At 40.5% G+C, this 13,316-nt stretch overlaps 1 protein-coding gene across 1 annotated transcript in view; it reads right to left on the reverse strand.

Moving 5' to 3' along the window:
- Positions 1-114: 114 nt before the first annotated feature.
- SPEF2 (sperm flagellar 2) overlaps positions 115-13,316 on the reverse strand; it is a 172,102-nt gene continuing 158,900 nt past the window's right edge. Inside the window, exons 34-36 of the mRNA XM_038535345.1 lie at positions 9,526-9,765; positions 9,207-9,329; positions 115-3,216 (exon numbers count right to left, since the gene is read on the reverse strand). Coding sequence (XP_038391273.1) covers positions 3,127-3,216; positions 9,207-9,329; positions 9,526-9,765 — 453 coding nt within the window. The 3' untranslated portion in view covers positions 115-3,126. The remainder of the gene's footprint in view (positions 3,217-9,206; positions 9,330-9,525; positions 9,766-13,316) is intronic.

Raw genomic sequence — 13,316 nt, forward strand, 5'->3', positions numbered from 1 at the left:
CCAGGACCCCGGGATCATGCCCTGCGCCAAAGGCAGACGCTCAACTGCTGAGCCACCCAGAGTCTCTGTTTTTATTTTTAAACACAGTTAAGCCATACTTCCTCCATCCTGTGCTTGTGCAATTTTTTTTTTTTTTTTGTATATAAGTTGAGCAAAATGGGTAAGAGGATGGCTTTTGGTGTTAATATCGAGTTCCTACTCTATTACTTACCAGCTGTGTGACTTAGGGCAAGTTAATCATCTCTCCGAATGTCGTTTTCATTCTATGTAAATGGCAATCCTAAGAGTACCTACCTTACAGGGTTGTGAGAACTAATGGAGACAATGCTTGGAAAGCTCTCGGTGGCATGCCTGCCTCATAGTAAACCCTCAAAACTAGCAGCTATTACTATCTATAGTCACCTATATTAGTCCCTTAAACTTGTTATTGGGTCCTCTTTCTCTTATTAAACATAGTTTAATTCAAATCTCTTCCAACACTATCTGCCATAATTACAGTTCACCTGGATCCTGGATCCCTTTTTGAATGTCTTTGTTGATGTTTTGCATCATAGAGATCAGTAAGACAGACAGGGGTAGTAGTTCCTGTAGCTAGCTGGCAGTCCACTGAGGAAGGCACATAATGAATAATTTGTGTGATGAATCTTTTGTGTCCCTCCACTGGTTCCAAACTCACTTGTCCTTGCACTCAGTCCATAATTGTTGACTTTGTTCCCAAGGGTATTATGAATAATCCTGTAAAGGCCACAGTGATATCCAGAGAAAGGTAGCTGATATCCAGCTACAAAGGTAGTAGCTGGAGGACATAGCAATATTTAGTGCAAAAGCAGCACCAAAATCCTTTGAAGATAGTTAGGCATTTTCTAGACTTTTAAGACTTGAGAGGTCCTCAGGTAGATGAGTTCTAGCACATTCTTCCTTTGTCTGGGAGAATCCCATACAGCTTCTGGTTTCGATGTGAAGTCCCACGCTTTGTCTGCTCTAGGACCTGTGTGGGAGAGCTCCTTTCACAGCTTTGGGTAATGCCCAGTCACATCTGCTCAGTCTTGGTGATGATTAAGAGATTGTGACATGGTAGCGAATACCCACCAGGGAGACCTTTCATGTGGTGGTTGTTCTCCTACTACTTAGATGAGTCAATGGGCCCCAGGAGGACAGTTCTGCAATTTCCTTATTTAACAATGTTGTGCAAGAACATTAGGAGAGCGAGGGATATTGTTAGCTCTGCTTTTATTTTTTTTCTATTGCAAAGTACTGTTGCCTTGCCTTGTTCAATCCTTGATGAAATGTGGATTCGTTTATTGCCTGCATCCTCATCATATTTTACTTGTTTGAATTTGATTTTCAGTTATTCTTCTCCTCCCTTCTCTAGAATAACTAGAATTATCTGGTAATAACTGGAATTGCATGTGAACCAGCTAGATTGAATTTGGAAATCTCTGGCAGAATTTCTTTTCCATTCCTGTGCTTCTGGGTCACCACCATCCTCCAACATTTTGAAGATAAGGATTCTGGTAATGGAGCCCACAGGAAGTAAACTAAGGAGATGTATAACTCTCTGAAAGAGAATATAATTATTAATAACAATAGAAATTGTCTTTGGATTTCTTGTTGTTTTAGTGATCAATCCTAATGTGATATTTCCACACATTTTGCACAAATGTATTAATACAACTTAAAGCTGGCTATGAGTTTAGTCTTAGGTCTAAGAGCGTTGCAATGAAGAAAATACAAGAGACTCTCTGACTTCATGGAACTTACAACCTAGTGGAGTGATGGGCAAACAAAAGAATAAACGTAGTTTGTCAGATGTTGATAAGTACAATGGAAAATAATATGTTGTGTTGGGTTGCGGGTTATGTCTAGTTTGTTATGTGTTGAAGGAAGGCTTCCTGACAAAGTGTCATTTAAACAGGCACCTAAAACAAGCCATGCAGATATTTGGGAGAAAATCATTCCAGGCAGAGAAAAAAGTACATACAAAGGACCCGAGACCGAAGTGTGCTGGTGTGTTCTAGGTTCAACAAGGTGGATTTGTCACTTAAGTAGAGTGGGCAAAGGGCAAAACAGTAGGAGATAAGATCAGAGAGGTAACAAGTAAGCTCAAGGTGAGAACTTGGGCTGGGGGCTGCATGAGATAGGATGCTGAGAGAGGGTTGGAGCTGAGGGGTAACAAGACCTCACTTATATTAAGAAAGGCCCCCAGCATTGGCTTGGACAGATTGAGTTTACAATGACTAAGATATATAATCAAATGGACGGTATGACTGAAGTTTGGATTCTGGGGGATGATGGGAATGGAAATTTCAGTGTTAGCCTCTATAATACCCACAAACTAATGGAAATGGTTGAGTCATCCAAGGATTGACTGTAGATGGAGAAGGCTGAGATCTGAGGTCCTCCAATATTTGGAGGTTGAGTGAAAAAGGAGGATCCAGAAGCCAGGGATTCTCAGAAGGAGCAGCCAGGAGGGATGGAGATCAAGCAGGGGTTTCTTTCACATAAGGCCCACCACTGAGAATGCATTATCACTCACAAATTTTTTTTTTTTTGTCTTGAGATAAGTATCACTGGCTTTGAGTCACTAATTTACACAAATAAAAAGATATAATTGTGCAAATACATCTATCTAGATAGGAAACATTATATTCTATTAGGAATAGATGATAGGAGCATGGCCGTACCAGCAGCTGATAACACAATCTTCTCTTCGGCTAGTGGGATGAACCTCAGAATTCTACTGCACATGGAGCAAGAATGATGAAATGTATGTATCAATACTTCCCTGATGTGGAACTTCGGGGGATTTTCACTAAGTTTGCCTAATGTAAGTACTTCTCACGGGGACTTTCATGACTTACGTTTGTGTTTATTTTTGAACATATTGTCCTGGTGCCGTCTATTCAGAATCACTTCAAAATGAATTCCTTCTTAGGATTTTTGCTCTGTAATTAAGGTTTATTATAGAATATTCTCTGGGTTAAAGAAGGCCCCTTTTTCATTACTCTTCATAACTTGGTAGGGGTCATTTCTATACTTCTAATGACAACACGTATGACAAACACCTTGTTTACATTTCATGTTTGGAAGATCCATTGCCAAATTATAAAAATCACACCCTTGTCTTCATTTCTTTTCCTCTGTAAGTCTTGAAGGAGATCTTTCTCCATCACTTCCTTGTACATGCTCACTCCTTTGGAGAATTATTTTAATATCCTAAGCAAAGAGATACAAAGAGAAGCAACAAAAGTTAATTAAGTGATTTAGGATTAATGATCATCTAATATATGGCAGTGATGAAACAGTGTTTTCATTTTTACTTTTTTCTTTAAGAAAATGGTTTTCTATTTATTTTAAATGTCACTTAGCATCTTACAGGCTGTACCCTTGGAAAGAGATCAAAGATCTTGGAGCCTTTGTTTCCTAATTTAATAATGAATGAAACTGTCCTATTATATTAAATAATAGTCGTAAAAAGCAATTACATAGGATTTGGCACATGATGAACAAGCCCAAGTGTTATGTCCCTGTTAATGAATGAACTGTATTCATTTTGTATTAAAGAAAAATCCTAATGCCAAATCAATCATGTCTACAGATTTGTAGAATTTCAGACCAGTAGATTTTTTTTTTTTGCAGGGGAGATTTTCTCATTTTTCCATGTTTTTTTAATATTAGGAATAGAAGATATGCTTTTCATCCATTTAAAATACCAGCATCTTACATTTTAAATCACAGATATTGAAAACATAAATTTAAAATTTTATCAAAATGTAGAGGGGTACAAACACGTGGAAAATGTAGAATTATATATATGTGGTTTCTTTTCTTCTCCACAATTTTGGGGAAATGTTTTAAGAGTGTAAGTTTCTTTTCCTCAGAGCTGAGTTCCAAAGGTTTCGATTTGACTGAGGTCATTTTACTCATAGAGACATGAGTTAGTTGACTATCTGAGCTGACCCCTGCCAAGTGACACACACATTGCTTATCATAAGTCATGCCAGGAATCAAAGTGAATCATTTTCTTGTGAGACCTTATTCTTTGAAAATACAGATTTCCTGCAGCCAGAGGTCAAACCTGAGTGAACTAAGTGAAAAAGAACATCCACTCACCATTGATCTTTCTGGTCCTATCCACCACAGTTGTTATTAACATATCACTTTTGAATAGTGTACTTTTGATAACTAATGCTGACTACTGAATGCTCATTTGGGGGTGAAGGAGTGAGCTGACCTGTGATCACCTGACACTCGGCAGCATGGACAAAATCATAAACTCCAGATGTTTAAACCAGCCCTGGGTAAGTTTGCCGTTGAAGTCAGAGGCCATAGTTTTCAATAGCAGGTAATGGGGGATGAGCTGAGAGAGTCTGGAATTGTTTGACATGTGTGCCTTGAAAACACAAGGCACCAAAGCAGCCATCATATTTTGTTATGAAGATAAAGGAGAAGGTTGGGGAATATTTTAAAGTCAGATACCCTGAAGTAATAGTGGGATGAAAATTCCTTCAAGTCATTAATTCCTTCTATTTTTAAACACCTTAATATTTCATATTTTGTCCTCACATAATGGGTCCTGACTCACTTGCTTATAGAAATTCTCCTGTGACATTCGGATTTTAACACTAAAAGATTTATTATTATCTCCTATTGAATGAAAACCCAAATGTTAAGGATGTACAGGTTTACAGGTTTGCTAAAAGTAATTTACATTTGATCAGCATGTGTTCATTATAAGAAACTACATTTATTTGGTTAGTATAGAAAATCATGTATTCATTTATATTTGTAAATATATTGGTCATGGGAAATTGATTCTGCTAACAACCCAGTTACAGTATCCTCATTGATCTTATTACATTTATTTCACCAAAGCATTTTCTTAATAATTTAGGAACATCATTTGGAATGACCTCTTTGTATAAGAACTATGAAAGTTGGGCAGCCTGGGTGGCTCAGCGGTTTAGCTCTGCCTTCAGCCGAGGGTGTGATCCTAGAGACCCGGGATGGAGTCCCATGTCAGGCTTCCTTCATGGAGCCTGCTTCTCCCTCTGCCTGCGTCTCTGCCTCTCTCTCTTTCTGTGTCTCTCATGAATAAATAAATAAATAAATAAAATCTTAAAAAAAAAAAAAGGAACTATGAAAGTAGAAGTTAAATAAATTACTTTAATCGAATGATTATAAAATCCAACACAAAATCTGGATTTTCCCCATGTGTGGTCACGTGGGGATTTCTGAGACATCGGTTTGGATTCTTTGTCATCATAGCACCACAAACAAATGAAAGCCTTTTCTTTCTTTCCAAAGAGGAGACACTGAATTCAGGAGATGAAATGCCAGCTTATTTATTTATCCACATGTAATTTCACATGGCTCAGAAATACTTCCTGGGCATTACAACTACCAGCAAACCAGAAATAGTAGGAAGAGTGATAATAATCATAATGTCTAACATTTATTACCGGGTGCTTTCTACCTGCCAACCACTGAGCTAGGCACTTTGTACATTATCTAATCCATACAGGAGCCCTTTGAGGGTCTGGTAATCCTATCTTACAGATAGAGAAACCAAGGCACCATGAGGTCACTTGCCCAAGGTCACACAGTTTGTAGGTGTGAACCCAATCAGTGTGGCTCCTGGGCCCACTCTCTCAACCACAAAGCCAGGCCTCCTCCCAATAGGAGCAAAAATAAAACCTACCAAAATCATTATGAATACCCATTTTTTTCAAATACACATTTTAAAATGTTGCTGCTTCCAAACACAAAGCTGGTAAACACAGAGCTATCAGGCAACAACCTTCGCTTCCCACTGTTTATAACAGCAAACAACATTTTAACCTGAAAAACCACATTCTAGCTTTTGCTCTACTTATCTTGAAAGATCTTCAAATAACATCGCTGTGGTTAAAGTTCATTTTAAAATGTGATCTATTTACTTGTACATGGATATCTGGAGCAGCAATGGTGACAGGATGGGTTTGACAGAAACTGAGTCTTCGGAGATTTTTTTTTTCCTTTTCCCTTATTTATTTATTTATTTTTCTCTCTCTTTTCTTTTTTGCTTAGTGAAAATGAGAGCAGAGTGTCTTACTGGAAAGGGAAGTGCTTTCAGTTTAGAGTATCGAGGCTTCAGCTTTTTAGGTGACAGTCTCAGCTCTCTGATCGACGGTCACAGGGATGAGTCCTAGGCAGTTCTCGACTGGAGGTGGAGGGGCAGGGAGGAGGGTGGGGGGTGCGGGCACAGGGGGCCGAGGCCGCTGACCCTGCAGAAGCCCTTGGGCAACGAAGGAATGGACAGACTGGTGACAAGCCAACCGGCTTTCCGCTGTCGAGGGTCAGGCCGTGCTGGTCCTGGGACTCCCTGGAGGTGGGACCCCCCACGCCAGCTGGCTCTCAGCCAGAGGGTGCAGCACACATTGGGGGGTGCGCAGAATGTGTGGACAGGGTGCTGGAGGTCAGGATGTAGGATCGCTCCTGGGACCAAGTAGGCCGCAGCCCCACGTCCTGGCAGACATCCCACCTTGCTGGAGACAGAGCTGCGAGGCCAGCACGGGGGGTGGGGGTGTGGGGGTGGGGGGGTACTGCAGGTGATCAAATTCCTTCCAAAATGCGGGAAATAATACATCAGTTAAAAAGAGCCCCACGGACTCTCACTTTCCCTAGGAGTCAGAACACCTTTTCAAGGGGCTGACTCAAAGGCAGTCATCCACTGGCTCTTTTCTTTTCTGGGGAAAATGCTGAACAGACTCTTCTCTGCAAGTTAATTATATCTAGTCTGGCCAGAGTAAAGATGCTCCCAAAATCATCTGACTTCGTAAGGAGGAAATAATTGCAGCATCACTTTATGTTCCTACTGGTTCTTGGTAATATAAGATGAATTCTAACATACAGACTTCTAAGGGGTTTCAAAAATTATCTGACAGGTTCAAAATGAGAGGGCTATTCCCTGAAACATAGAACAGCCATGCAGGATGAGATGTAGTCAAGGTGATGTGCCTCTGGAATCTACCTTACACAGAATGATGCTGGCTCAGAAGAAAGCAAGAAAGGGGGGTAGGTCCCCACAACTGGAGACTCTCTCCCATCCTCTCTCACCCTCTTCTCGCCATCCCTTCGTCTAGTTCCGGTGTGCTCTGTCCCCACTAATTCTAGGGTCACACTGACCTATGCCCTCCTCCTCCCAAGTGGGGAAAGGAGCTAGTCTTTATTAAATGAAAATCTGAGGTATAAGAAATCAAAAAGGGACATGTAACATATCAGTTTTGATGCAAACAGTAAATGTTTGTGGAACGAATGAGTATAGCAACTTGGAATAATTGCTAACCACGTTTCCAGATATTTTAGCCTATTTATATAAAGAGACACAACTTTTTCTTTAAGAGCTCTATTACATGTAGACACATAATGATATGATATGGTGAAGATACAAGAAAAAAAAAGCACTTCGGGATGAAGATGCTGATGTCACATCAGACCCTTGCTCAGAAGCCAACTAGCTCCCCTTCCTCCCACGCAGCCCTGAGTCCACACCTTTGCACCCGCCTCTCCTTTTCCCTGTGATGCTGTTCTCTCTCCACCCCGACAGCAAATCCATGTACACCTCATCTCCTGTCCCTCCACTTTCAACAATCCTGGCCACCTTTGAAGACTCAGCTTCTAGGAAAAAAGCACGTCCTATGTTTTGAATTCCTATAATGTGCTTGGGTGGCTTACCTTCTATCATTCTCTTGTAATTCTTGCATGTAAAAATTCTGTTGCAAACAGAAGTGGAATTTGTTTGAGAGTGGAAACTAAGTTTCGTACTTCTTTTGTCTCTCATGGAAACTTATATTACTAGCATTAGTAGTAAGTGCTCAGTAGTGAAGAGTAATTGTAAGAGCCGTCACTGCTGAAGTATCTGCTGAGTGTCTGGAACCATGCCATATGCTTCCTACGCATGATCTCATTTAATTCTACCACAATCCTTTGAGTAGGAATGGCTGTTATTCCCATTTAACAGATGAGAAAGCCGAGACGAAGAGAAAGTTAAAGTCGGATATCAAGTAAGTAGTATACCCGAGATTCAGTCCCATGATTCCTGAGTTCTTAAATGCTATCATCACACTTCACTACTAGATGAGAGTCTGTTAGCTTGTCAGAATCCATCTCAGTGATTTGACCAACATAGGTCATAGAATCTCCATGTAAAAAGAAAGATCCGTGGTTTAGAACAAATTTGGGTCTGAAGATATTCAAGTCACAGTAGTCTCACTTCTGGGCATGGAAGCTTATCACTGAGAAGTCAGGAGAAATGCATCTGAGATCACCTTCATTTTATCAAAGTGAAAGTGCTTTTATCTTAAACACAGCAAATGCTTTATAGTCCAATAAACAACTAACAGGAGCCAAATAAGGAGATTTCATAGGGCCAAACTGCTATGGGAAGGGGTTGCACGCTTACCCCACTGTTAAAGGGGGTCTGCCTCTGTCTGCCTTAGCCCTTGCTGTAGGACACCTGGCACCATCCTGGTGGATGCACGTCCAGCACGTGTGGTACAGACTTGTCGGGTTACTGTGAACTCTGGGAGGCAGCTCTTCTTTTCTTGCTTCCTCCTTCTGAGTTGGTCCAGTCTCTCTGGGTTTTGTCCTCAGTTTCTCCATCTTGCCCAGTGTTTCCCTGATGGACCTGCCAGCCAGTCTTTTGTGTGCACTGTCACCATAATGCATTACACCAACGATGCATGATTAGAGTGCGGTGACGATGTCGGCACTTGGTGGGGGTCATAGTCTCCTTAGTTCTCTTTGGCAAAGGGGGATTCTAGTCTCCATACTCCTCAGTTATGAGCTAGTCATCAGAGGGCTGAAATGATCTGGAACACTAATACCGCCACTCACTCAACTTTAATCTCATCTACTCCAGCCTTCTGTCGTAGGTCCAAGGTAGCCCTGACGAGGCTGATGAGGCATGTGTGATGAGGCAGCTCCGTAATGCTGAGAGTATCATCCATGGAACTGCTAGCTACCTCTACTCTCCTGGACCTTGCTGCCCTCTGTGTATCATAGTCTGGCCTGTCTGAGCTGGTGCTATTACCAGTTTAGCTTCTCCTAACCCTGGTTTGGCCAACTTCAGCTTTCCCCCTGTCTCTGTCATCCCCACGGGAGTTGTCCCACCATGTCCTGATCCTGAGCTCAACCGAATTAGGAGAACTTTGGGTAATACTCACAGGGATTTTATAGTCTGAATAATTTGAAATCAGGTCTTGAATAAAAGGATGCTTCAAGAGAACAGCAACTTCAACTGGCTCCAGATCCTTGGCACCTAGGTCTTGAAATACTTTTACGAAGTTCTTTAAAGAAGAAAAAAAATGAAGTTAATTAACTTTATAATCCTGCAGATGTTAAACCTTATTTTCCTTAATAAAGGAATTTTGCCATAATTTCTATACAATGATAAATTTGAGAGCACTTCCAGGAAACTATGTTAAACTTGAGGTAACTTTTCTTATGTACAGACTGTCCCTTTTATGAAAGAATTTAACCAACCTCTGAGTAAGTGTTCTCTATCTGTAGGTGGCTGGTGAATCTGTTAGCATCCTGTACTTCTTTTCCTCCTTGGAACACTTTGAGTAGTCTTTCCAGGGATATCTTTTCAGTGTTTGCATTCTCAGGGATTTCTACTTCCTTTTCCTCCCTGTCTTCTTTTAATTCTCCTTCCTCATGCATAAAGTTTCCCTCGAGTTCAGGATACTCCTCAACTGGACTTGCATCAGTCAAGGAGGAGGACTGCATGATTAAATGAAGAGAATATGAAGTCAGGCTGAAGTCTTTCCAGTAGTGGAGACATTGAGAACACACCAATGTTGCCATACACTTTTCATGCAATGGAATCATGGTGCCTCCCACAACCAAGCCAGAGTATAGATGAGAATGTGCTAGCTGTACTGGAGATCACACCAAGATTCTAGACCAGTTTTGCCTGTAGGTTACAGATGCCTTGTGTGGGGTGTGTCTTAATGTCTTACCTCCATACATGCTTTGGCTTACTACGCTGCCAGGTGTTTTCCTCCATAAAGTGGACACTGGAGTGAATTCGTGTAACTGGTGTCAGATTTCTACACATGGATGTCAATTTTTAAAAGGATTTGCTTTGGAAATTGACTGTAGTTGAGAGCTTATGGCAAGTTAATTGCTCAAGCTTGATTGATTACAAGAGCTTCAGAAACATTTGCATACTAGAGGTTAAACCCAACTAAACATTCAGAAGGCAAGACAAAAAACAAATTGAACACAGAAAGTCAGGTGGGATTGTTATGGCTGCTCCTTGAAATGTGGCCAAGAGCCATGAAGTCAGCCACTGGCCCTGTGAGTATGGGAAATAGTACATTATTTCTGGTGTAATTTCTTGTTTATCAAAAGCTTAAAAAATATTCCTGCCTGCTGACCCTGTAACTACAGGTCTAGGAGTTGACTGTAAAGAAATATATGTGTGCAGGAAGACTTTTGTATATGGATGTTTGTTCAGTGTTACTGACAGTAAACACAGAAGATCTGCAATTCCTAAAATGGGGAGTGGTGAATAAATTATAGTAGATTTCTGTGGTGAAATACTATACTGCCATGAAAATCGTAGTTTAGAAGAATACTTAGTGACATGAGGAAGCACTCATGGAACAAGTGCAAAATGAAAACAACACAAAATAATAAATACACTAGGATCCTCATTTTCTTATCTATAAATGCTTATTAGTCAAAAAAAGAAAGACACAGTAGAGTTAACAATGGTTACTCCCGGTAGGTACCGGTAGGTAGTGAAACAGGTGATGTCTTTTTCACTCAGTTTTGTACTTTCCAAATACTCTACAGATTTGTATTTGTTGTATTTCCTGTGATAAATGTGTATATGTGTGTGTGTGTTTCATGACAAAATAATCGATATTTGATTATTTGCCTTGGAAAAATGGGTGTTTTTAGAATTCTGATAGGCCAGATGTCAGAAAACACCTGAATACTGATTCTGTTTCCCAAAAAAGGAAAAATGCTAAATTTAGGCTTTAAATAAAAGGAGCATTCCAGTTCTATAAATATTCACTTCAGTAGAAGTATTAGGTGCAAGTTAATTAATCATGCGCATTCTTTCCAAATAGTTATAAAAGTCCCATGTATAAAAAGTTTTATGATACAGCAGCGAATTAAGCCTCTGATAGTTGCCAATCCTTTTAGGAGATTTGTAAGGGTCATGAGCAGTGTAATGAAGACAGGTTTCATTTGCCCTAGCTCTGTGTTTCTATATCCTTCAGTAAATTGTGAATTTAAACTAATGTAAGAGAGAGACAGAGAGAGAGAGAGAATGCTTTGCCAGGTGAAGGTTTTGGAATTAAGTATAAATATCTCTATCTATCTATCATCATCTATCTTCTATCACCCATCTGTTCAACCTTTTCTCTATTTTAAATATAAATAATAGTGAAAGGGAATATAAGGGAAGGGAGAAGAAATGTGTGGGAAATATCAGAAAGGGAGACAGAACATAAAGACTCCAAACTCTGGGAAACGAACTAGGGGTGGTGGAAGGGGAGGAGGGCGGGGGGTGGGGTGAATGGGGGATGGGCACTGAGGGGGGCACTTGATGGGATGAGCACTGGGTGTTATTCTGTATGTTGGCAAATTGAACACCAATAAAAAATAAATTTATTATAAAAAATAAAAAATAAAAAAATAAAAATAAACACAATGAAAAAAAAATTGAAATGTTACATTGCAAAAATGTGAAACTAGCCTTTCTCTGTCCACTTAGGAGTCTTGGGGATCATTATACTGGCTGCTTATCAATGATTTCCCAGGGCAACAGAATATTTAGTGTAGTGAAATGTACACAATCAAGATGTAAGACATCTTGCTGAGTGGTGTAGGATAAATGGATTCCTACCCAGACTGAAGCATAAATGTTGCATGGACATGATAAAGATAGAACCTGCGGGTGAGCAAATGACTAGTCAGATTAGACAAGCAGGTGATAAGTGATACCTAAATTAAACAGAGAAAGAGCCCTGTCTCTCTGCAGTATTTCCATAATTAAAGAGGGATTAATTTTTCTGAGACCCAATATAATCATCATGGGTCAAATGAATTGTTACCAAAAGGTAATGATTTAAACATTCGAAATTTTAATGAGGAATCCTTATTAATGTTAGAGCATACTTTTGCTATTTTTGCTCTTTTTGTTCTCCATAGTGTTGGGACAGAGTAGATTTAATGGTTCAGTGAGAGGGCAAGAAGAGAGGGGAAGGTGAGATGGGAATCGAAGGAGCCAGATTAGCTTCCTGGCCAGACTGTGGAGAGTGCAAGAAGGAGGCTCTCTTCACTAGACATCTCTGAAAGAGCACAATTTTGAATGTGGATGTATGAACAAAACAAGCAATGCCAATTCGAAGAAAAGCCAGTACTCCTGAATGAGCAATTACTAGCAGCATCAAAACTCTGTGTGAGTCACATTATCATCTAAGCAGCAGGACAGGCTGTGGCGCTAGCAAACACGATGTCCCATTCAGTTACTCTCAGAGGCTCAAAGTCTCTCCAAAAATGTGTCCCCAGAATGGTGCCTGGCCATGCATTTCTATCACTCACTCATTCCAGTTCCACATCTCAGAGGTCAGTCCTTGGGACTAATGTGGGCTAAGTATCAAAAGAGTAAGATGGAATGTAAATTTATATGTTTCGAACCCCAGCACCTCAAATGCTCTGCCAAGATGCTTTAACAACTTCTTCAAAATGGGGGAGTCTCAAGCTCACAATTTACTGAATTCCTACACCATAACCCCGTACCATTAAGCCAGAATGAACTATTTTTCCAAATGACAGCTTACTTAAAGCTTCACTAGGACTAGTGCATACTCATGAATGCTTCGCTCTTGAGCTTCTTTTAAATTACCCAAGCAGCCATGGATTTGAACAGGTCTGTGCCACACTGAATATAACAGCATGAGTCACAGAAATGGAGTGAAGGAGGAATGAACTATTGAGGAGCTTTCCAGTTGTTTATGTGGAAAGCAAAAGCAGAGATCTGATTTAATGTCTTGGGAGTGAATGTGGATCCTTTGGAGGTGTTATTTCTGAGCAGGCTCATTCTGGCTTCCTGGGATGAGGTTGCCCAGGAAACTAGAACACAGCAGGAAAGGGCACAGTAACAGTAGCATAATTGGAGGCAGGATGGCAAGAACAGGGGCTGAGTAAGAATGAGGGATGTGGGAGGATCCTGCATCTCAAAAGCTCAAGCTCAGAAAGTTCCCCCAGGGCCAGAACAAGCCTCTGTGTGTGGTCCTTCACAGGCATGCTCT

Source organism: Canis lupus, chromosome 4, assembly GCF_011100685.1.
Source record: "Canis lupus familiaris isolate Mischka breed German Shepherd chromosome 4, alternate assembly UU_Cfam_GSD_1.0, whole genome shotgun sequence".
Classification (NCBI taxonomy): domain Eukaryota; kingdom Metazoa; phylum Chordata; class Mammalia; order Carnivora; family Canidae; genus Canis; species Canis lupus.